General features: G+C 48.2%; 1 protein-coding gene across 3 annotated transcripts in view; it reads right to left on the reverse strand.

Annotated features, from left to right (window-relative positions):
• Samd4a (sterile alpha motif domain containing 4A) overlaps positions 1-21,914 on the reverse strand; it is a 224,541-nt gene extending 202,627 nt beyond the window's left edge. For 2 of the 3 annotated variants that reach the window (XM_057786802.1, XM_057786800.1), the window contains exons 1-2: positions 21,578-21,914; positions 19,719-20,340 (exon numbers count right to left, since the gene is read on the reverse strand). In XM_057786802.1, coding sequence (XP_057642785.1) covers positions 19,719-19,914 — 196 coding nt within the window. In that variant the 5' untranslated portion in view covers positions 19,915-20,340; positions 21,578-21,914. Of the gene's footprint in view, positions 1-19,718; positions 20,370-21,577 lie in introns of those variants that run through there. The other variant, XM_057786801.1, reaches the window with a different exon arrangement.
• Between the last annotated feature and the right edge of the window lie 4,091 nt (positions 21,915-26,005).

Here is a 26,005-nt window from a genome sequence, read left to right on the forward strand (position 1 = left end):
ACACATATATTCTGTGCAATATGTTCACATGATTAGAATATTGTGGGCTTGTATAAAATACATGTGTTTATGGCAGGAAAGAAGAGGGAATATGTTTAACAAACTGAAACCTATGTGATTTTGTGGTTTCATCTCTTGTGTCAGTTTTCTGCTGTAGAATGTGATTCTTCCTGTAAGAATGTGGTCTCTGAAAATAAAACAGCCTTTCTAGATCCTCTTTTAGGGTCTGACTTACACACGTTGATCAGTTTCTTTTTAGTGCAGGAGACAGTGTTAGTTAGCAAAACTGACTTCTCAGAAAAAGCTCACGGGGACATATATGCACACAACAATTAATAAAGGAGAGAGGCCAAGAATTTGAAGGAGAGTGAGGAGGGGTAGAGGAAAGGGAAGGGAGAAATGCAATTATAATCCCATTTTTTTTTAATATTTATTTATTTATTATGTATACAATATTCTGTCTGTGCGTATGTCTGCAGGCCAGAAGAGGGCACAAGACCCCATTACAGGTGGTTGTGAGCCACCATGTGGTTGCTGGGAATTGAACTCAGGACCTTTGGAAGAGCAGGCAATGCTCTTAACCTCTGAGCCATCTCTCCAGCCCAATCCCATTTTTTTAAATCTGAAAAATAAAAAAGAAGTAGCTCTCATGCCAAAACCCACTTGATCCATTTAACACTTCAAGTTCTTTATGCTATCATCTTAGCCTGTGTAAACTTAGAGCAGAAAGTTTATTTTAATCAGAAAACATAGAAATTGTGTTGCCGAGAAATTGGGTACAGGGTTGTAATGGAAAGATCTTTCATTTCAAGTCATTAATTTATGCCCAAAGTTAAATAATAGCCCTAACATGGTTATCCAGTTGATTCTATGAAAGACGCTCCACTTTGAGCGCCTACTATGTATAAAGTACTCTAAAGATAGTTAACTTGACAATATCCTCTTTCAGGGCTTCAAGCCTGAGATCAAAGAAAATTTCGAACCTAAGAGTTCATCAGAACAGTTGCCCTAAATCTATAGCTGGAAGAGAGTCGGCCCCTCTGTCATGTCCTGAAGACCCCGGTGTTTTCCCCTCAGCTACCATGCTTGGTCAGAAAAGCTTTCTCTCCCCCCACCACACACATATGATGTCACACCGTGGACCCACAACTCAGCACTGGAACACAGCTGTCAAAGAGGATGTCAGTCTAACACACAATCACAACGGGACGGAAAGCCAGGCAGCATTTCATCTGAATCCAATTGCCGCGAAAGCCGGCCGACTGGAGCCACCTGTTACATGTCTAAACCAGCCCCTCTCTTAGCAGCTCAACAACAAAATGCTATAAATATTCATTCCTAATGAAATTGCTCAAGGGCCGCTTTTTAGAGGGAGGTTATCGGTGGGACAGCTGATAACAGGCCGGCTATTTTTAAAGACTGCACACTTGCATGCTAGAAGGCCCGGCTGTTAAGAACATCATAATATACTATTGCAATGTGGCTGGTGGAAATTAATCAAAAGCTTTACTAGCTGCGAGAGCCTTGGAGCCTTTATATTTGATGTAATGCAACTCTGAAAGCCAAAGCCAGTTAAAGTCTACACAACACTTGCCTGAACCGGGGCACACCTTTTCAAAAGGTTTCCTGAATAGTGAGTGTTACAAATAACCTCTTTAACCTCCTGTAAAAACAGCCTCGCTTTTCAACAGCTGTCAAAATAGATTCCAGTATCCATTTTACCCCACAGTGTCGGGAGAAGATCTTAAAATTGCCGAGGAGTGTCAGGGTGTGGGTGACTTCATTTAAAATGTTCCTCCAGCGACAGGGAAATGGAGAAAACTCAGAAACATGATCCATCAAAGAAAAGACAAAGAGACCATGCTCAGCTACACATAAAGGCAGGCCCTGTGTTCATACCTGATCAGGTATGTCCTTCACTGCAGACGGGCACCTCTGCTGTACGCGTAGGGATTCAGGACACTGCTACTATGTGATGGAATTGCCAGATTCAGTCAGGGAAAACACGGGCACTCCAGTTAGTTTCATTTTACAGCAACACCATGGGTAATGTCTTTTGGTTTGGGGAGAATTGTACCGCGGTATTCATGGGGTATCTGCATTTCGCGGTTAATCAGGTTCTACTGTTTCTCCGGCTTCCACACAGAACAGTAAGGCATCCAAGCCCTGCCCTCCCAGATCCAGATCCACACAGGAGCTCTGAGAGACTAGCTAAATGGTTAAAATAACGACAGCTTAATTTTTCCCTTTAAAAACTCTTTCAAACCGTACAAAAACTAAGTCTGTAGTATAACTGACTTTACCTTTTCAGGGAAATTATCAGCCCTTAATCTTTGTCACTTCACATAGAGATAGAGTAAGTCTGAAAACACCACGTCCCTTCACACATAAAGACTTCACGCTGCATCTGCTAGTAATGACATTCATTCCTAACGTGACCGAGGCGCTACAGTAGGAGGACGTTGATGACTGACATAAGGACGTGTCCTAGTGCACAGTTCACATTCAAATGCAACATGTTGTCCCAGTTCTGTTCCTTATGGTCACACTTTTCCCATCCAGGATCCACCCTAGCATCTGAGCTTGCTCTTCTCTGTCACGTCTTAGTGGCTTCCTTCACTCTGGCAGCGCCAATCCCAGTGCACTGCCGTCACCATACCAACTGCACAGCCGTGATGGAAGAAGGCGGTATGGGAAGGTCAGGGGACAGACGGGTGCCTCTTTCTTTGTCTTATGCAAAACAATTCTGCTCTATCCAAGGACTGAACTGCTAAAAAAAATACTACATTCCTTTCTAATTCACAAAGCCCAACGAAATAGTAGACTATTAAACACAGGAGGTCTCTTTCTCCTTCAGTGGGAAAAATAAGAGAGAGGTTTGAAAACACCAAAGTAGCAGATCGTCTCATTCAATCCTTCCTGGAGGGAGTTCTGAGCTAAGTGTATGCATTCTACTGGCTGTCACCTCAGCCACCAGCAGCTCACCATCCAAACCACAGGGACTCCAGCTTGACTTGACCACTCTGAATTTCAGTATTTTAACTGAGCTCAGATCACTGGCAAATGCCACAATAATCTGGAAAATGTGCTAACATAGCCCGTTCTGCCCCCAAAACAATGTGAAGATAGGAATGTTTTGTTTAAACAACACAAAGACTACTGGCAAGCAACTTTCCACTCTCACAACCTTCAGAGGAAGGTGCAGGTAGAAATAACAGCAAAGAGTAACACACGAGGCCAATTATTTTCTCTTTTAGCTGAAGTATGCAAAAATACGTAAAGGTCTTCCATGAATGGTTTTAGGTTAAATAATAGCTTCTGCAAAGTGTTTTTGTTTTACAAGCAATTCTTTTAAATAATAATAAAAAAAATTAAAGACTGCAGACCACTACCAGATGCCTAGATTGCATCCTTTAAAAGACTCCATGTATACCCATATTGGTGAATTTATAGGCAGGGACTCTTACCATTACATGCGATTTTGTGTAAATTTCCTCTAAAGAATTCCATTTTTAATTTTTTGGAATTATTTCTGTGTGTATGAATTTTCTGCCTGCATGCACATGGGTGCCTTTTGGACCTCTTGGAACTGGAGTTAGAATCGTAGTGAGCCACCATGTGGGATCTGGGAATCAAATCCAGGCCCTCTGAATGAGCGCAAAGTTCTCTTGACCACTGCCTTCTCTCCAGCCCTATCTCCTTTAAAAAGAATTCTTTAGCAATGATCTGAGCCCTTTGCCCAGGAAGAGCATGTGCACGTACGTCACTAAAGAAAAGCATAAACGTTGACCCAAAGTTAACTCTGACGGCTTACAGGGGGGCTAGCCTGTGGGAGCGCTAGCACACAGTTTACAGTCCCAGCTGAGCAGCAGACCCAGGCCCAAGGTCACCATTGTTCATGAAGGGAACCAGGTTTCCATTTCTGTTCTTGCCAACTTAGAAAAAGAGGAACCAAATGCAGTATCTTCCTTGTTCCTTTTGAGCATCTGCATTGCTGTCAGCCTCCTTTAAAATAATAATAACAATAACACTGTGCAGTTTACGAAGAACTGGAGCTGGATACAGTGTAGCCCTACTGGTAGGCAGGCCTGTGTTTTCCACAGAAGCTCCCTCTCACAGACGAGGCGGTTGACAACTAAAAGGTGTATGAAATTTAGAAGGTAACATGTTTATAAGTCAAGAACTCGAGCCTCTATTTCCTTTTCTTTTTTCTCTTTTTGCTTTTGATTTCCTGAGATAGGGTTTCTCTTTGCAGCTTTGGAGCCTATCCTGGAACTCACTCTGCAGACCTGACCAGGCTTCCCTCAAACTCACAGAGAACTGGCCAACTTTAACACCTGAGTGTTGGAATTAAAGGCATGTGCCAACCGCCGCGTGGCCCCAAACCTCTATTTTCATCTAGTCTTTATTGTACCCTTCTTGATAACAAAGTTGTCTTCTGCATATTTTTACATCTTTAAGCCTCTCTACTCTCTCGCCATCTAGATGGCTAGTCTCTTCAGAAACGAAGCTAGTCATGACATTTCTTTGCATCATTCTTCCTCTTATATTAACAAAAACATAGCTGGGGTTGGTTGTGATGGTACACGCCTTTAATTCAAGCATTTAGGAGTCAAAGGCAGGCATATCTCTATGAGTTCAAGGTCAGTCTGGTCTACATAGTGAGTTCCAGGCCAGCCAAAGATACTGTCTCAAAACAATGTACTGAGATGGTCTGCATGTCAGATAGAGTATAGGGGATGAAGGATAAACTAAAACCCACCGAAACCAAGCTGTAATGAATAGAATCAGTCTTCTCCTGAGAATGCTACAGAGAGGAAATGCAAGCAGCTGGCTAGGCCCCAGGAGGTGAGGCACACTGAGGTGGAGCCAGGGTAATGAGGGAGAAAGGTTGGTTGACCACATCCCCACACAAATAAACACCGAGTCAGGATGTGCTTATGCAGTAGATGAATGAAATCCCCTCCCACAGGCAGCAGGCAGTCATGAATGACACCCAGTTCCTGCTGGGATCTAGGCTAACTTCAGAATGGCTGAGTCAGATTCCGCATAAACCCGGAGGACATTACTGGAACTGTGGATAAAACATGCTAAAACCCAGCCAAGCCTTCCTACACACCACTCTGCAAATTCAAAATATGAGGGCTCGTTGTCATCCAATAAAAACGAAACCTGCGGGAGCTGGCAAGATGGCACAGTGGGTGAAGAGCTTGCTTTGAAAACTCGAAGGCCTTAGTTCAGGTTTGCAGTGCCCACATTAAAAACCGAGTCTGTTTTCTTCACGCTGGAGGGCAGAGACAGTTGCCTGGAGCTCATTGGCTGATCAGTCTAGCTCAGTCTGTGTGTGAGCTCTAGTTCAGTGAGAGACCTTGTCTCAAAAACAAAACAAAACAAAAACCCAAAGTGGGAGAGATGGAGGAAGACACCTGTATGGATGAGAGCACATATATGCACCTCAAAACTCGCGCGAGCACGCACACACATGCGTGCACACACACACACACACACAAATCTTTAATTTATCATGAACGGAGAAACAATGGAGACTCGTGGAAGCATCTTAAGATCAGTTTAGTGACGGTCATCTTTGGAATATGAGTAAACAGACCCTCTCTCGTTCCCAGTACAGAAAGGTATTCAATGGGGCAAGAGACAAGCATGAGGGCACCGTCAGACATCAAAATCTAGGTCACAAGTGGCCAGGAAGCAGCTGGAAACGCAGCAGTTCTTTTCCTACCAACAGGTGCCCATAGCTGACCTTGATCCGCCTTCCCAAATCCTCAACAAAAGGCTGCAGCAGAAATGGTCTTGACCAACTGTTTGTGTAACATGTCTTGTCCATTAATAGTCAGAAATGTCACATCATTTACAGGCAAGAGGAGAGTCCGTTTTGATTTATAGCTCTCAAACTAGTGCCAGTCCCCATTCCAGGCCCTAAAGCCATCTCCATCGAATCCAGCCTTTCCTACTTTGTCAAAGCCAAGGACTCCTGAGCTACTGAGTATCACATTCCTTAGTCTTTCCCCAGACTTGCAAAGCCTGTTTCCCACCCAAGTAGAGGCAGCAGAGACATCCATTCCCCTTAAAGAAAGGAGACAGCTAATGTTCTTTACATTGAAAATGGAGGAGGAAATGGAGAAGGAGGAGGAGGAGGAGGGGGAGGAGGGGGGGAGGAGGAGGAGGGGGAGGAGGAGGGAGAAGAGGAGGAGGAGGAGGAGGGGGAGGAAGAAGACTATTAAAAAAAAAGAGGCCAAGCTACATGGGATAAAAATGGAACACACAGAGAAACATTGAAATGGACAAGTCCAAAAGAAAAAAGAATCCACCCAAGATTAAATACTTAAAACATCACAGTAAATTATTAGAGGCTAATATTACAAATTCTGAAGTATTTTTTCTTATTTATTAATGCTGAAGATTGAACCCAGGGATTCACTTACATAAGCTGAGCTAAATCCCCAGTCTCTGTATTTTTTTTTTTTAAATGCCAGCATTTTTGTTTCCATAAGAATCAGAAAGATCTTCTGCATCCGTGGGGTGGCATTTTAACATGGGATCAGAAGCATCCCGGGGATCTCCAACCCCCTGAACCCTGTTTCCATGCCTATCATCCTGGGGACCTCCAAGCCCCTGAACCTTATCTTCATGCCTGTCATCCTGGGGCCCTCCAACCCCCTGAACCCTAAGTCTCCATGCCTATCATCCTGGAGACCTCCAACCCCCTGAACCCTGGACTCCATGCTTGTCATCCTGGAGACCTCCAACCCCCTGAACCCTGACTCCATGCCTATCATCCTGGAGACCTCCAACCCCCTGAACCCTGACTCCATGCCTGTCATCCTGGAGACCTCCAGTCCCTTGGAGGCTGTCTCCATGCTTACAAGAAGGAGCTGCTAGACAGCAGTTAAGCACTCCTGTGTACAAGAGTCCTGTCTGGGAGCTGAGTGCATTATCTACTCTAATAGATTGCTTTAATTTCCCGCTACTGGTTCTGCTCCTTGTACCATTCATCCTTTGGATAATTGGAGAGAGCTTGTATCCACTCAGCGCTCAGCACATACAAAGTGCTAAGGAAAATGAAAAAAGAGAATGGAAAGGAGGGGTGGTGGGAAGGAGAAAAGGAAAGAAAAAGACGCCAGTTTTGGTTGAGCCTTCCTCATGCTGAAACCCAAGTCTGGCATGCTGCAAACGCTGGAAAGTGATGCGCGCCAGCAAGCACTCAAGCCAAAGCAACACTGTTCCATAATCTCATCCTATCCTTCCTTAGACCGACTTCCTTAGAGTGGCAGCCTCACTCTCTAGCTGACCTAGCTTACCCCACCGCCTACTTCAAAAGAGGACAAATTTACTCCATAGGTATAATTCACAGACCACAAGCCACATGTCCGTGACCCAAACCACCCAGAAAGAAAATACTAGAAGCCATTTGATGATGCTCATATTCTCTTTGCTCCTGCCCCTTCCCTTTGTTTTTCTCTTCCCCTCAATAGTCTTGTTCCTCTATCTTCTTTCCTCACGACTCACAGAAGTTATAGAATCTTAAACTCAGAAAGAACTTTAGAAGTCACCCAAAAGGTCACAGCTTCTTTTCTTAATAAATAAGCCCCGATTCCTGCAGCGGGGAGATGCAAGGAACCTGTCTTTAGGTGGTGTAATGGAATGACTGAGGTAGCAGATGAGTAACTCAGGAACTGCTCGACACAGAGCAGGTTCATGAGGACGAGCCCATCTTGGTTAGACGTTTCTCTGCCCAGCCCAAGTTTCCTCTTTCTTGGTTGAAAGCCAATCTCCTCTTTGATGTATCCAGGGTCTGGGCAGCTCACTCAGAGATAGCTGTCCACTATTTTGAGCCGGTTATTATCCAGACAGAATTCAAATCCTCTCCTTCAAACAAATTCCCCAGTGGCCACTCAAACAGTTCCTGCTCACCTTCTTCTCAGTTTACTTAGGTTTCCAAGCAGGGTTTCTCACCTCTTTCTCTCCCCCTGGCCACATCCTGATTCACACATTTTTCCCAAGTACGCATCCAGCGCTGCACCCAGCCTCCAGGGACGGACTGACCAGCAGGGCATAACTGTTCTGAATACAGCAGCTGTATTCGAGTTAAGTAGGAGGCAAGCACACTGTGACACTATTCATGCGTGGGTCCATATCTCCTAAAGGCTAGACGTTCCTTCATGGCTTCTACTGATGAACATTGCCTCCCCCAAGGCTTAAGGAATGCCAGTGCAGGGCTGCTTCTTACTATATTCAACTATTTGGGGGTCACACTTCAGCTACCTAGCCCTCAGCTATGCCTCCAAGCTTCTCATCCTTCTAACAAATACACTGTCTCAGTGGTGCACTTGAAAAAATGCGTAGGGTTTGGTGTAGGAGTTCCGTCTGTTTGTGTGTTGCTTTCATTGGTTAATGAATAAAGAAACTGCCTTGGCCTAGTTGATAGGGTGGAACTTAGGTAGGTGGAGAAAATAGAACTGAATGCTGGGAGGAAGAAGGGCAGAGTCAGAGGGAAGGCATGGATCCTGTGCCTGGGATGGACGCTGGTTAGAATCTTCAGTAAGCCACTGCCACGTGGCGATACACAGATTAATGGAGATGGGTTAAACTAATATGCAAGAATTAGCCAATAAGAAGTTAGAGCTAATAGCCAAGCAGTGTTTTAATTAATACAATTTCTGTGTGATTATTTTGGGGCTAAGATAGCCCGGCGGCAGGGACGAACAAGCAGCCCCTCTTACAAGAAGAGTTCTCTGTTGTAGAGTTCTCTTGCTTCCTGACGTGAGACACCTGCAGACATGTGAGAACACCATGTGTGTGCCAACCCAGAGGTGCAGAGACAACATCCTGGGATTACTCTAGACCCAGAGAAAAGGGAGACCAGTAAACCCGCCCCAGGCCCTGTCCCTTGGCCAGTTCTAAAGCACATTCCACATGGCTCCTCTGAACCTATATGGGAAATGAAGCCCCTATTCACACACACACACACACACACACACACACACACACACACACACACACCCCGCAATGAGCAGCTCCATCACAGGGCAGGTTCCCTGTTCTTCTCTGTTTCTCTCTTCCTCTCTCCCTTTCCTGTTGTCTGGGATCAGTGCCCAAAATAAAGCATCTGTATGGGCAGCCCTTGCCTTGGGCTCTGCTTTCCTGGAGCCCTGGGCTAAGTCAGACTTGTCTGTCAGGAGAATGCTGCTGACCGTGTGTGCCCTGAGGCACTGCAGTAGAGACCTCCCTTCAGGCTGACAGCCACCAAAGCCAAGCCATTCTAAGGCCACACACTAGACCCATCCATCTCAACTCTTCATCTGACTCATCAGGAAGTGGGGGCTTTGTCAAAGCTATGGTAAAACTTAAATGAGAGACGCCCACCAGAATTCCTGTGACTGACCGGAACACAGCAGCCTCTCAGTGAATGCCCTTCTTCCCTCTCTCCCACCACCCTGCTGAAAGAGAAATGACATTAACCTTGCATGGCACAGCCTTCCCAATCTTAGAAAACCCAGGCAGTTCCCATTTCTTTACCTAGTGTTTGCAAATCATGTGTGTGTGTGTGCGTGAGCGTGCGTGTGTGCACACGTGTGTTGCACGCATAAGTGCACATGCAGATGCCAAAGGTCAATGTTAGGTATCTTCCTCTCTCTATCACTATCTAGCTTTTATCTTTTTTTTTTTTTTTTTTTCTGGAGACAGGTTCTCCCCCTAACACTGGTACTTGCCCTTTTGACTACACTGGCCTAGCCAAAGATCTCCCAGTACCCAACTATTTCCTCCTCCTCCTGGTCTGGGATTCCAGGCATGTAGCTCACTTTTATGTAGGTGCTGGGGACCGCCAGGTTCTCATGCTAGTACGAAAAGCACTTTATGCACTGAGTCATCTCTCCAGCTGCACAAAGCCTGGTTTCAATGCCCTTCTGGAGGAATCCTGCCCGAGAAAACGTGCACCTTAACAATCCCAATGATGCACAGATCCTACCCCTCTTCCTCTACTTCCTCTTCCTATTCTTTTGGAAACAGGATGTGACCAGGCAGCACAGGCTAGCCTTAAATACCCAGTCTTCCTGCTTCAGCCTCTGGGGTACTGGGATTACAGGTATGCAACACCAAACCCAACTGCTCCTTCCTTTTCCATTTTCAAACTGGAACTATCACTAACCCATAGGCTTTGGTGCTACCTCTATCCTGTCACCTCTTCCAAGAGTACATCAGCGTCATCACTGCAGCCATGCTCTTGACTGCGGACATCACAATCGGTTCCTAGGAACACACAGAAATGCATACCGTACCTAGCAATGCTACGTATGTATTTATGCTGTATGCATATAACAGATTCTACTGGAAGATTGGGATATGCCATTTCAGAAATTCTAACGGCCACTGTGTGAGAGAAAGCTGAGGAAGTGGGATGAGATTCCCCCCACTCCGGCCTCTGGAATTCACATTCTTGCTCTCTCCAGCTCACTCCTGCAGTCTCCAGTTTTTTACTTTAAATGTAAAAAACATCTGTTCAGGAGCATCATTGTCTATGACCATGATGCTATCAGCAGATCATGTTTTTGTTTTCCTATGTGTAAACATCTTTGAGGTCATGATTGCTTTGATGGACCCAGAAATCATCCCGCTATGTCTCATCAGGAGCATGAAAGTCCTGTAAAGGAGCATCAGAATGCTCAGAAAACTCAGCAGAGTCAGTCTAGAAAGCTCAGGGCAACGCCACGGCAGGGCCCTGTTCTGTCTTCCTCAACTGTAGCCTCACTGCGAGAGGCAGGTCCAACAGCCAGAAAATGAATGATGACTGGGAGCCGTATATAAAAAGTTGGGCGGTGTAATGAGTGATCACACAGCAAGACGAAAAGCACACCTGGCTCAGTGCCTGTGTGTCTAAATAACACGTGAAACAGATGGCGGGCCAGCGATTCCATTGTACGAAGCACACTAAGATCACTGGTATACTCTATACTCTTGAAGCAAAACAGTCCGTTGAGGATTCCCAAGGCCCGCCTGGGGAGCTAGCTGGGCATGAATTTCTACTTAGGACTGACCACAGAAAGTCCCCAGAAGTACCCTGTCCTGACCTTCCAAAGATGGCTGCCCAGAGGAAAAGATTTGCTTCCTTCTGTTGGTGAACCTATCATAAAACTGTAAAGACTCGGTAAACCACCTTTCTCATACAGGGCAAGCTCAAGTTGTCACAAGAAAGGTGACTGGTTTAGAACACACACTAGGACAAAGATGCTAATGGCTGACAGGACGGACACTGGGTAGAATTGGACAGAGAAGAGTAAGAACTGTGCTTAGGGGAGTCCGGTCCCAATCCCAGATCAGCTGCTCGTGACTGTCAACCAATGTCCCATCTAGGAACCTGGGAAAAATCAGTTTGTGGTCACAGATTTTCAAACGTCCATTAGAGTTGGAACACCCATTCCCCATAAACTTCCATATAAGTTTACATGTTAAAATGAAAACCTTTGGAGACACACCTGAAGCTTGAACGCAACTGCATCAAACCACCTCTGCAGCCGGGTGGTGGTGGCGCACGCCTTTAATCCCAGCACTCGGGAGGCAGAGGCAGGCGGATCTCTGTGAGTTCGAGGCCAGCCTGGTCTACAAGAGCTAGTTCCAGGACAGGAACCAAAAAAAAAAAAAAAAGCTACAGAGAAACCCTGTCTCAAAAATAAAAAAAAAATAAATAAATAAAAACTCTGCATTTCCTTACCTCTGCAATACTGCGTTCTGTGCACTCAAAGTCAGACCCACAGACCTCCAGCGCCAACAATGCCAGGGGGAGCTCAGAGCAAACAAGACTGTGACCTCACCGTGACCATTCTTAGTCAGAGTCTCTGTATCAAGCCCCAGAATGAATTTGCCTGTATATGAAACTTGGAGAAAAATGAGCCTAGGCCACTTCCTCTTTTCTGATCAATGTTTTAGAAGCTGTTGTTTAACACTGAAGTCCTAAACAAAGTTCCCTGCAAAAGCATTTCCCTGTGAGGAACCAAGGGAACCAATGACATCTCAAACTTTCAAGGACCTTAAGAGAGATTAAAAAAAAAAAAAGTAGAGAGAATCAGATGTTTTGTTTTCCAACATGTAAATATCTTCGAAACCATGAATGCCTGGGTTAACCCCGATGTGTCTCAATCTTCCCTCGCTAACATGTTCATCTGTTAATGGCCATGATGCCTGTCCTTAAGGTGGTGCGTACATGGAGTCTCTCTTTGTCTGTGTGATTTTCCTAGTGAAACTGACATTAGCCATACAAAAGAGGCAGATGTTATGAGTATTAAGCACATCTTCCAAATGCTATACATCCATTTGGCTTCTTGCACTACCCAAACCACCCAGTCTTGCCCCTTCAGTAGAGTCCAGTTTGGTTCTGTGGCTAGAATCACAACACAGAGCAGTTGTTTACAGTGTAACTATCACATCTGTGTTTGTTTTCCCTCCACAACTTGAGTGGAAGCTACTTGAGATGAATTACTACCAGGGCTTCACTACTTGGCAAAGCAGCAGCTCTTGGGTGGTTGGGGAGTTTGTGTGTGAACCTGGTCCCACAGTTTCTTACTGTGCATTCATCTTTGGCACCATCCAAATGGTAGTACCTAGTGTATAGGAGAAGGCACGGATTCATGTGGGCTTTATCCAGTGAACCAAGATGGTAAAACTGTATTACACTTGATATTTGGAGTGGGAACAAAAGTCAAGAACTGGCTTCTGAGATCCAAACTGTCCCAGGTTCCTACAGAAGAGTAAGCCAGTTCTTGGGCATTTCACACTGGCTTTGGGGTGTCAGGCTTCAGGACAGAGCCTGAATCTTGACCGGCATACTAAGAGAGAACACTCGCTCTAGATCTGAAAGTTCTGCTTTCTTTGGGAGAATCCTGCCTCGGGCAGCTTTCACAGAAGCAAAAAATAGCTCAGAGGAGACGCCTGATTCAGCATCTTAATCTGTGACTGTGGAATGAGTTCTGTCAGGCCTCAGGAGGAGTGATCAGAGGGGATGAAAGGGCAGGGCCAGGCTAAAAACTCAAGTAGTGATTATATGAAGAAAAACACGAAGTTCCGAACTCCCCATTTTGCCCGGCAAATAAAGTGACATGGGCACTTGTTGAATGACTGACCATCTTCCAAGTCCTCTTCTCTGGGCTGCCCCTTCTCCTCAGAATCACACCTCTGCAGGACTCGGGAGCATTCGTTCAGTTACTTCTTAGCCCGCCTAGCCAGCAGTTTGCCCTTGCATGTTTACGCAGACATAAACAAGCCCACTTGACTGCTCTGAAGTCTATCCTGTATTTGCTTTGCTGAGCTGGATTATAATATATTTTAGCTGCTGAAGTCAGTGATACCCATAGCAAATAACAAATCCAAGTCATTCACAGCACAGGGTGCGACCCTTATGTGGCACTGGCTACAGTTTGCAGTTGTAACTTGCTGGACTATTCCAAACCACCACAAAGATAAATGGCAATACCCTACCTTAACTGCATACCATGCAGAGGCCCTGTCTGTCTAATCTCTTAACCTAATGAGTTCTTTTCACAAGCACAGACTGAAGAAAAGCAAACAAACATTGATTATTGGAAAAAGTAAGTCAGGGCTACAATTTTTAAAATATCCAAGCTAAAACACAGAAGCTGGAGCATGCTAGCCACATCTTTCCAGTAGGCCCCAACATCTTCTTGATAATTTTTAAATGCAGAGATGTCCATTGAAGAAAATTTTCCTATGCCAATTCCATATAAAGAGAGGCAAGTTCAAATCCAAAGGATAAAACAGAACCTTCTTGGATCCTTAACTGGGAACTTCTGGACACTGAACAATGAGGTTTATCACCATTATCATGAGAAAACTGAAGCTCAGAAGTTAACTTAGTAGTCTTGTCTGGTGGATCTCAAATCTACACTCCAAGAACTGTCTGTAACTCTGCCTGCCTATGGGGATAAATGAATGAGCTCAGGAATGACATCTTGCTTTTCTCTCTAGTTCAGTCCTTCTTTCTTCCCTTTACAGTGATGTTGGCAGCACCCACACTGCCCTGAGACAGTGGTACCTATGGAAAATGCCAGAATCAAGTTGCCTCTCTTCCCCTCTTCTGTATCCTGGAGGATGAACATGTATTCCAAGTCAGCTTTTCCCCACAAGCGGAACACAGACAGACAAGCACAGCATACACACCACACACATGCCCACATGTCATATACCTCATACTACCTATACTGTACACACACACCAGCATAGCACAAGAGTGACACCCACATGCTACACATAACCCTATAGACACCTCACATACCATAGCAGACACACCCAGACCCGCTACTCACACCCACAGTGCTTGTGACACACTTAGCTGCACGTACAACAGGCCCACATTCCTACATGCCACTCATAAAACCCACTTACACACACAACATACCCCTGCCATACACATACACTAGCCACACCACACATACAAACTCAATGCCACACCATTTACACTCCACACCATACATATACACACAACCATACACATGTCACACACATCATATGCCTACCACACACACCACTGACATCACATATACACCATACTATTAATAAACCATGCACTGTGATACACCACACACATACTATCCACAAATGCCACACATCCGTACACCACATGGCACACGTACATACCACACACAAATCCACATATCACACTACTCACACCTCCACGCCATGCATGCACGTTGCACACACCACACGAACCGTATAACATACAGACACATCAAACACATTATACAATCTACAATACTTGTACCGCATACATCCCTCCCATCTGTGAGCCCTTTCCTTCTCCCTTCCCAGCATGCCCCTGCATATGAGTCCACCTGGGCTTTCAGTCACTTCTGCAGAATGAACTGCAAACTCTTTGGCTGACCATACCACGCACGACACCATTTCTGTTTTTACCTTCTGCACCCTAGACCTCGGCTACGGCACTCACTGCTCCCTGCCTCACCAGGACAGTTGGACAAATGCTGTCCTCTGCTTTGCTAGTGCCCTTTTGCCTCCTCATTGAAGTCTTCTCTATGTAGAACCAGTCCACAGCTACCACTCCAGATTCAACTCAACACGTATCCAGCTCAACCAAGTCATCTCCGCCTTTGCCGGAGCAACTTGTTGCTTTGTCCACCCCACCCCTCAGTATGCCTCCTTCCGTATGTTTTATGACCATACGTACTTTTCAGCACCTTAGAGAATTAGTTATTCGCTCAATACTGAAAACAGCTATCGTGTACCAGACACTGGAATACGGCGGGCTATCTCTGTTTTTCCACTGCATAGCATTGGACCAGGGGAATAGCAGGCAATCAGAAAGTGTTCGTTGAGTGAATCCATTAAATTTAAAAAAACTACAAATAATATCTTATCACATCATCAAGAAAACGCCCTCTGCTGTTCTCTTTTACTCTGTTAGCAATCCTGAAAAGTCAATTGAGAGAAAACAACATACCGGCACCATGCAAACCCAAAGCCATAAACCCCACAGGACCAGCGTCCTACCCACTAATGACGGCAGGTGCACCGCAGGAGTGCCCTCCATCCATTCTTGTCTCGAGCATTCCCGCTTCAGAGAGTCAAGTCTCTGGTTTTCAATGTTTCTTTTTTGCATTAACTTGCTATAAACGCACCTAATTCCCCTCAAAATACATGCTATTTGTGAATTAAGTCTTTATATATTAACTTGTAGATCGTGATTTATCATTCACTTTCCGCTGACAGAAAGCAATTCGAGCACAGATGACAGAAAGCCCTGAACAGTGCCACACAATCTATTGTTCTCTGCAGGGCTTCGAAGGAAGTTGCAGACATTCTAGCTTGCCATTATGTTAGCATCCAACCCCCTGCTAGTCCCGGAAACTGTCCTTAATAAACAGAGAACCTGCGCTGGCTCACACTGAGCCCTTATTTAATGTCATGAGGGTCTGGAAACAAGCAGTTACTTAGAGGGGACATGACCGCCATCCTTGACTAAGTCTGGAGCGCAGAGGCAAAACAGTTGCACAAGCAGGAGAACCGCATTCGTCAGCTTCCATGACTGTAGCAAATGCCTGCAATGGTCAGCTTATGAAGAGAAAAGGTTTGGCTCACAGTGTCGGAGGTTTCCATCCATGAACAGTTAGTTGGTTTTGCTGCCGTGGGCCCATGGTATTACATCATGGCAAAGCAAAAACAATCACCTCAGGGTGGGAGAGCCAAAGAGAAGAAGAAGGGGCGCACCCACTATTCTCTCCTAAGGGACATCCTCCATGATCTGGAGGATCCCACCAGACCCCTCTTAGAGGTTCTACCACCTTGCAGTGTTTTCAGTCTGGAAATCAAGACTTTAACACATCGACCTTTGGGAACATTGCACATCAAAGCCGTAGCAGAAACTGAGCCAACTACTTCTTCGGATCTCTGGTGGTGATGAACCCAGGGCAAAGAATAAATCAGAAAGTCACTAGATTCTTTTTTTTCCCCCTTGGTTTTTCAAGACGGGGTTTCTTTGTGTAGCCTTAGCTGTCCTGGAACTTGCTCTGTAGACCCTCAAACTCACAGAGATCCGCCTGCCTCTGTTTCCCAAGTGCTGGGATTAAAGTCATGCGCCACCACCACCCAGCCACTAGATTCTTAAGGAAGGAAATGAAAAACACATCGCACAGATCTCCAGGGAGCCATGTTCAATGTGCAGCCTATTTAAAGTCATTTCATAGTAGTGCTGTTTCTCTATGAGCATAAAATAAAGCCTCAGGTGCAGATTTGACCCTCATATGCTAAGTTTAAAATCTCCAGGCACAAAAAGAAATATGTGTATATTTTAACTGTTGATTTCAAAATGAATGACACAGGATGACTTGGGTTTGGGAAATCTCAGCCATTTGACAGAATGAGTCACTCTGCACAGCCTGGCTCTCTGAATTGCTGATGCGTACCAGAACAGTTTGGAGGTTAATCACCTTAGATGTAAATATTCTCTGTGTATACTGAACACTTTCTTGTCTTCTTAAAGAACGTGTTTTAAGAGTAAGAACCTTTTGGTGGTTGCTGCTATCGCCAGGAGGTAGAATGAATCATTCGTTCGTATCATTATGTAGAAATGAGCCTAGAGTCAGTCAAGAGTGTCTCGCTTAGGAGTCCCAAGACTTCACTCAGGGGTTTTGATCCAATTCTTAAGTCTAGAGTTATCCTTGATGTCATGTTATCTGGAGTCACTCTTCACTGCTAGTTACAGAAGTCCTCACCCTCTTCTAAATATGTAGCTATGTAGATCATTATTTAGAATGTTTTAAGGGTTGTATGCACCTCAGTTTGATCGAGTGCTTGCCTCACATACACAAGGCCCTGAGTTCAGTTCCCCCGCACCACGTAAGCCAATATGAAGGCACATGACCTCTGACCTTAGCTCTTAGGAAGACCAGAAGTCTAAGATGCCTACACAACAGGTTCGAGGCCAGGCTGGACTACACAAGGTCCTTCATCAGAAAAGAAAGAACTGTGTCTAGGAAAACACTATGTTCTGAGAAAGTCAAGTTTTCTGTGCATTTTATACCATTTTCTCTGGTTGCTAAGCAGATTCTTTTGCCAGCTCCCTGGTCCTTGGCTAAATTCCAGATAAGCAGAGAAGAGCAACAGGTTTGCTAGGACACAGCTGGGGGCTCTTTACGTTCTCCACCCTGGGATGGCACACCCTCATGTCACCTCCAACAGCACCGTGGCTGCACGGAAGAGGAAGAGCAAAAGGTTTCCACACAGGAAAAATATTTAGATTGAAAGATTAATCCGTAAACTGGAAAATTATTCCTATCACATGTAATGGTTTCATATTTTATATTTCTGCTTCATTTAGTAGCCCAAATTGGCCAGTATTTTACATAAGTATTTTCTCAGTTTAAGAGAGAAAAATTAACAACAGTGCCTCAAAAACAGACAGAATTTTAATTATTTTTGTTTGTTAAATTATAAGATCTTTTTTAAATGAAGCCATTTATTTTTAGTATCAAACATCTAATTGCTTTACTTACTCGCTCTCTAGCTACTATATTGGAAAAAGTCCTCACCATTACTCAAAGGGAAAAAATGCTGCATCCACATCTAAATAGCATAAAGACAAATTATTGTTAGTTTAACCAGCCCCTGGGCTTCCTGAACTCAAGCATTGAACATAAATGACTGTACTTAGATTCCCTGCATTCTACAAAAGGAGAAGTTTACATAATCCTGTGTGTCAAGTCCAAAGAAGCCAGCTCAAGCAGGTGAAAAGCTATGCTTTGACTTAAGGACAGAAGTGAGGTGGGCAGATCATCGGTCACCCTGGTCATGCGTCTACACCCAAGGGAACGAGGTTGGCCTTCAGCTATTTATAAATGTAGCATTCAAGCTTCAGCAAGGGGGCCCAGACACTGTGCCCTTCTGAGTAGCTGGTCTGGCCTGCCGGGCTGGGGCTGAGTGGAGTCTTCCCTTAGAATGACCCTCCATACTTGGCAGTTCAGGGTCCTTTGGATGCAGTCAGGAGAAGGTCTGCAGGATTCCTAGCTCCACTTCCACCCTATGATTCTATATAAGGAAACATCCCATTCTACGGTTTTCAGCATCGTAAGCGCTGTATCAGGCTGGAGGAATGAGGAAGCCACAGGCTCTCCTCTGCCTGTCCTAAAGGCTCACTCACTTCAGCAACCTCCAATCCTTGCTGCTCAGAACTGGACCTTGTCAACAAATGGCAACCAGGACCCCCTGGGAGTCTTGTAGAGTCCCAGCTAACAGGGAGCAGCTGGAAGAGAACCCTGCCTTCTTTACTCTGTATTAACACTGGGGGCTCTGTTCACTCTCCTGCTGCAGAAAAAAACCAAAGAATTTCCCTGCCCCCCAAATCACAATCACCAGACTCTCACACCCCCATCCCAGCCTCCCCTTACTCGAGATATAATTTATAATCACCACCCATAACGGCAGATGGCAAACCGCTGGACGCTCCGACTATATTTACTTTCTGTGTAGTCGCTGTGTCTGTAAATACTAAAAGGTTACTAAGAAACAATTCTGTTCTGTTCCTTAAAGTTTCCTCACAAAAGCCACACACTGTGGAGCCCAAGCCATGCCTGCTCTTCCCACAAGATCCCTTATCAATGCGGATAACGTCATGACCAGTAAGTGTAGCCACATCACAGCCATGCTGCAAATGTCATTTTGACAGCCTATAGCGTCACTTACATATTATTCGGAAGACAAACCTCTAAAACAGTGCTATCCGTGGGGGTTGGAGGAGAATGAATAATAAAATTGCATTTTCAGGTATTCTTACAGCCTGTCTGAGCTCGGCGACTGGAAGGGCAGTCCCCAGCTTCCTGGTGTATTGCTGAAAACCAACGAGCCACGTTACCCGAAAGGAGCGGGCGGGGGGGGGGGGCGGTTGGCAGAAAATCCAGACTCTACGTGACCTGACTTACTTATTTCCAAGGAAAGCGCAGGAGAGAAAAAAAAAATCAATCATTCATGCTACCGTAGCTACCACACGGAATGGACTAAGGAGTTCACAATGGGCAAAACCCCAAAGCGGACAGAGGAGGTGAAGAGGAACAGGGTCGGAGGCAGATGCCCAGAGCCCCGGGGGCCAGTAAGGATGAGGTCCCCGCGGAGTGGAGGCCGGGGGGCGGGGCCCGGGAGGGAGGCGGGGAGTCTGGATTCCCGGGGAGCCACGGCCACGCACTTACCCGGGCTGTTGGCCTCTCCTTCCAGGACGTGCAGCTCGGCGCAGTCGGCCAGCGAGTGCTCCAGGCAGAGCTGGAGGAAGCGGGCCTGGGTCTGGCTCACGCGCTTGAGCAACGACAGCAGCGCAACAGTCTGCTCGCACTCGTTCCAGCCCTTAAACCAGCCCGCCAGCACCCCGACCTGGTCGCGAAACATCATGGTTAGGGGGCCGCCCTCCGTCTACGAAGCCTCTCGGCGCCCCTGCCCGCCCCAAAGTTTGGCGGAGCCGCAGCCCCGCGGCCTCCCGAGACGAGTTCCTGTTCCAAGGTCTCCGGTGCCCGGGCGCTGCAGGTACTGACTCGGCTCCTGCCTCTCCTCTCTCTCTCTCTCTCTTGGTTCAGTTACGTTCCGGTGGTTCTGGTTGATTCCCCAGAGACGGTGACAGACAGTAGCACAGCGATGTTTCTTTTGTAAAATATAGCGATTACAAATATAAATCCCTCACAAGGCACAAAACTGAATGAAGAATGCGCTTTCCCCTTTTCTTGTAGCTTAAGGATGGTGATTTCCGGCGTCCCGGGGTCTTCTCCCCGCTGGGCGGCAGCTCGGACCCTTCACACCCGCATACCCAAACGGCAATCACTACTGAAAAGACAGAAAAAGCTGCAGTGAGACCTCGGCCCCCGGAGGAGAGCGTCTGGGGGGATCCGGGCACCAGGGAGAACCCGGTAGAGGGGGTGTGTAGAAGCTAAGGTTGGGGGTGTCCCGTGGAGGCAAGTCCCCCAAATTCCAGCCGGCCCCTCCACACTCGGATGCGCAAGCTAAGCTATTGCACAGCTTCCTTCCCAGGTACGGGAGGAGACCCCGCGGCTTCCTGTTGCTGCGGCTATGACCCGCTAGTGCTCCCTGCACGCCCCACCCGGGGTGGCCTCCAGGGCTGTGTCTGCGAACGCCAGCACCAGCAACAGATCCTCCCCGTGCTGAAAACTTGCAATGCGGCTGCGAAGGGGCGCGGGGGTGGGGTGGGGGCTAATGCAAAGCAGAGGCGGTGACAGAGGCAGCCAGGGTTCCAGCCTCCTCCTCTCCTCCTCTTCTTCCTCCTCCTCCTCTTCCTCCTCCCTCCTCCAATTCCTCCCCTCCCTCCCTCCCTCCTCCTCCCGGAGAAGCAGCCGTACGGCTGCAGCTCCATCTACAGCAACAGCCAGCATCTCAACCGCCAGGCTCCCCTCTGGATTTAGGCCGTGAGCAGCCGCTGCGACAGCTGAGACAAAAATAAACTCTCCCTACCCAAAGCTCGACAGGGCTCAGTCGGAGCTCTCACTCCCCAGCGCCGCTCCAGCCCACCGGGGAGGTTTCCCGGGCCTGCTTGGCCCACAGCAGTCAGACGTGTGTGTGTGTGTGTGTGTGTGTGTGTGTGTGTGTGTGTGTGTGTGTGTGTGTGTGTGTTCGCGCGCGTGTGATTTAGGCATCCTGCTCCCGTCCCCGCCTCAGCCTGCGGGTCGGAGTGTCCTCGCCCGTGGGTCCTAGGCCCAAGGCGAAGCAGTTGTGGGAGCACGCCTTGCTCGGAGACCGTGGGAGCACGTAATACTGCTTTCCAGAGCGGCAGGGCGGTCCCGGTGGGGAATGCAGATTCCTCCCTCCAGCATATACGCCCCCCCCCACCCCAGGATCGCAAAGAAGAAAGTTAGGTTTGGGGGCTCTACCGTCCCACCCCAGCTCTGGTGGCGCAGCGAGTAGGAAAGACTAACCGCCCGGCCCTCTGGGGGCCGCTCGCTTCCAACAGCTGCCACCTAGAAGTTCTGAGTGGGAGCGCGAAGTCCCCCGGGTAAGGGTCGGAGGGACCGCTGAGTGCCTCGCCGGAGGCAGAAGGAGAGACGCTCACCTCCACTCGGCTCATTCCTGCGGCTTGGGGCCCTGCGCGCGGGTCCAGGTCCGGGGCAGCAATCAGCGGGGTTGGGGGCGCTCGGAGCGCGGGCTGCCGGCCATGCCGTCGGGGCTGGTGGCGCGCGGAGAGTGCAGCGCTGCGGGTTCGGGGCGCTACCGCCGCCGCCGCAGCTTCCTCCAGTGTCGGCTCGCGAAGGACTGAGCCGCCCGGAGCTCCCCACATGCTACTGATTAACATACACCATTACATCATGGGCTTGGCAGGGAGCGCCCGAGCGGGGGGGAGAGGAACCCGGGCGGCGGCGGCGGCGGCACGCGGGGGAGTCGGGGGAGGATCCCCGGGCCCGGCGGGCGGCGGGCTGGGGGGAGGGACGGATTCCTAAGCCGGGACCGTAGAGGAGGAGGGAGCAAGTGGGAGGAGCGGAAGAGCACAGATTGGAGGATCTGCAAAGCAAAGCACTGAAGTTTAGAGAAGGGGAGGGGTCCGGGAGAATTCCTCCTTGCTGCCACCCGCGTGTTCTACAGCGGCCGGGGCACCGGAGCCGCCAGAGCTGGGACAGGAGGAGACCCGAACGGAGCTGGAGCTGGGACTGTGCTGCCACCCACTGCTCGCCCTTGGGAATGTGGCTCTTCAGGTCCTGACCCTTTAGCCCAGCTGTTAGCTTACCGGTGTGGACTACACGGAGTGTGAACACCCGGAGTTACTATCGCTGGGGGCTTGGAGGGGTTCCTGGGATCTGGGATGCATAAGGTGGCAGAGAGCGGCGAAGGACACAGCACAGGATTGAATGTGCCTGGCCATAGGGCTCCACTGGGCCCTTGGCCAGGAGAGGCGAGCTGTGCCTGACAGACCACCCTCGGCCAAAGCCGGTCGCTGGATGCCCTTTGCTTTGCGGTGTCCAGGTCGCGCTCTCGGGGAGAAGGCCGACTTTAGGAATCCCATCTCATGCTATGCCTGGCGCGCGGCTGTGGCTCGTAGCCTGGAGCTGTGGCCCTAGACGCCCTGGGTGACAGAGCGGCGTGGCAAGGCCACCTGTCAGTGCTGCCGGGTGGATGGGGGAGGAGGTGGAGGCGGACAGTGGGCAGCCTTCACCTGCGCCTGCCTTGGGCGAGGGCAGAGGCTGGGCAGGCTTTTATTGCTTGAAGTTCTAGGATGCTGCGTAGAGAATCACCTACTACCAAGAGCCTGGGCCAGCCTCCCACATATGTGGTTGGCTTAAAACACCCTAAAACTTAAACATCTCTGCACCTTCTAGTGTTCACAAAGAGGACTCAGTCGGAATTCAGCCTGTTTTCAGGTAAATGCCGAGCCCTAGAATTTGTTTTCCAGAGACTTGGGGCCCATTTGTAAACGAGAACTGGAAAAGCAAATGTGGGCCCCATATTCCGCCTGCCCTGAAGTGGCTGGCGCAGTCTTTGAAGGTATAAACAAGAGCTTACTCCTCCATATTTCAACTCCCTCACTTGCATCACGATTTCCAATGCTTTATTAGTCTCCTCCGCAGATTTCCTTTCTGCCGTGTGTAGGTCCTGTCGGAGTGACAACTCCTACCATCTGTTAGGGTATTGAAAGGGCTCGTGGGGCGGCAAACTGTTTTGCCAATGTTTCCATCACAACTGAGCTAGTGAATTTTTTAAAGTTCATTATTAACCACCCAGAGGAGGCATCTGCATAATTTGATGAGTAGTTTGCTCTATTTGGGAAACATTAATCCCGGAGTCAGTATTTGACTTCTGATTCGTTTTATTATTGTAGAAGCAGGAAAACTTTATAAGGCTTTTTATACAGCATGCCAACTGTTCCTTGGGAAATGGGGAAGACGATGAGAGACGGGATCCCACGGGGCCAACTCAGCCAAGTCAAAGATGCTCCTCATCTGCGGCTTTTAGACGTCTCCGCGGTTATTTAAAAGAAAAAAAAGAAAACAAAAGATACACCAATAACGGAATTATTGTCAGCTGCTACCTAAAACAAGGATGGTTAGGCAGAGGGGCGGGGCGGGCGGGGGGGGGGGGTAGTGGCGAACACGCGAAGAAAGAAAATGGTGCCATCTACCGGAGAAGAGTAGTTCTTACAGCAGCAGCCTTTGACTTGGCTAGTCTTGGAAGTCTTGCTGTTCAACACTATTTTGCATTTTCCCTCCTCCTGGGGAGAATCTGGCGAAGGAAGAAATTGGTGCTTGCTTAGCAAATAATATTCCTGGTCAACAACTCAAGTGTTCAAGTGTTTGAAAGAGTACTGGTTCCAGAAAGATCAGTTCCGTGTTTATAAGTGCTGAGGAGGATTTTCAAGTATTGTTTGACCACATATCCTTGAGGATATGTTTATGTATTTTCCAGTTCAAAATGCTTCTAGAAGAAATAAAATAAATTGGGCGAGATGGTTCAGTGGGTAAGGCGCCTGCTGCGAGCAGGGGGACCTGAATCCCCAGAGAGGAACTTGTTGGAGACAAGGAGATGTCGGAGGCCTGCTGGGAAGCCAATCTGACCAAGACAGCGCGCTTCGGATTCAGAGAAAGGTCCTGTCTCTCCAAATAAGGTGGGGAGCAACAGAGGACAGAGCAGAGAGCAGGGCCGGGGGACAACACCTGTTCTCAAGAACAAGTGCCAGGTCCTCAAGAGGAAATGCCAAAGGTAGATGGCATTTCCATCCAACACGGAAGTTCGTGTGACACAAGATTATTTATTATATAAATAAATAAGTAAAATCTACATTGCTCAAATTATGTGATTATTGAATAGACTAAGAAAACATATACATAAACATTCAATATTCATTATATATGTGTCCTAGGAAAACGTATGATATCACCCTAAAAAGTGATTTTTTTCCCCAATATGGTAAGATCTCTGAGGATTGTTGTCTTCTTTCTCTGTCTTTCCTACAATAAATTAAAAAACAAAAGCAAATTGCTGCATGGGCTCATGACTGCAGCCGTACAGTTGGAAGAAATGCTGGTGACATCAGAGGAGAGCACTGTCCTGCAGATGGAGGGGGGAGAGCACTGTCCTGCAGATGGAGGGGGGAGAGCACTGTCCTGCAGATGGAGGGGGGAGAGCACTGTCCCGCAGATGGGGGGGGAGAGCACTGTCCTGCAGATGGAGGGGGGAGAGCACTGTCCTGCAGATGGAGGGGGGAGAGCACTGTCCCGGAGATGGGAGGGGGAGAGCACTGTCCTGCAGATGGGGGGGAGAACATTGTCCTGCAGATGGAAGGGGGAGAGCATTGTCCTGCAGATGGAGGGGGGAGAGCACTGTCCCGGAGATGGGAGGGGGGAGAGCACTGTCCTGCAGATGGGGGGGGAGAGCACTGTCCTGCAGATGGAGGGGGGAGAGCACTGTCCCGGAGATGGGAGGGGGGAGAGCACTGTCCTGCAGATGGGGGGGAGAACATTGTCCTGCAGATGGAAGGGGGAGAGCATTGTCCTGCAGATGGAGGGGGGAGAGCACTGTCCCGGAGATGGGAGGGGGGAGAGCACTGTCCTGCAGATGGAGGGGGGAGAGCACTGTCCTGCAGATGGAGGGGGGAGAGCACTGTCCTGCAGATGGAAGGGGGAGAGCACTGTACTGCAGATGGAGGGGGGAGAGCACTGTCCCGCAGATGGGAGGGGGGAGAGCACTGTCCTGCAGATGGGAGGGGGGAGAGCACTGTCCCGCAGATGGAGGGGGGAGAGCACTGTCCTGCAGATGGAGGGGGGAGAGCACTGTCCCGCAGATGGGAGGGGGGAGAGCACTGTCCTGCAGATGGAGGGGGGAGAGCACTGTCCTGCAGATGGAGGGGGGAGAGCACTGTCCCGCAGATGGGAGGGGGGAGAGCACTGTCCTGCAGATGGGGGGGAGCACTGTCCTGCAGATGGGGGGGGAGCACTGTCCTGCAGATGGAGGGGGGAGAGCACTGTCCTGCAGATGGGAGGGGATTCGCTGATCCCTGCACCTCCCAGGAACCAGCACTGAACCTCTTCAGATTCTTCAGGTTGGTAGATAATATATAAAGACTCCAGGTTTTGAGCATTTTCTGCTCCTCTGGGCTTCTAATTTATCACCCAGTCACTAATGTCTACAACAAGAAGCACTTAAAGGAGAGGATGAGGGGAACTGGGGGAATCGGGGTGATTGGGGATAAAGGAAGGTTGGATAGAGGAGCAGGGAAACTCATATCTTAGTTAAGGGAGCCACCTAAGGGTTGGCAAGAGACTTGAACTTGGAATGGCTACCAGGTGCCCAGGGCAATGTCCCCAGTTAGTTCCTTGGGCACCTGAGGATAGGGAACCTGAAATGAACCTATCCTATAGCCATACTGATGAATGTCTTGCATATCACCATGGAGCCTTCATCTAGCTATGGATGGAGATGGAGACAGGAACCCACGCTGGAGCACCGGACTGAGCTCCCAGGGTTCTGATGAGGAGCAGAAGGAGGGAGAACA

The sequence above is a fragment of the Chionomys nivalis genome, chromosome 12, assembly GCF_950005125.1.
Source record: "Chionomys nivalis chromosome 12, mChiNiv1.1, whole genome shotgun sequence".
Lineage (NCBI taxonomy): Eukaryota > Metazoa > Chordata > Mammalia > Rodentia > Cricetidae > Chionomys > Chionomys nivalis.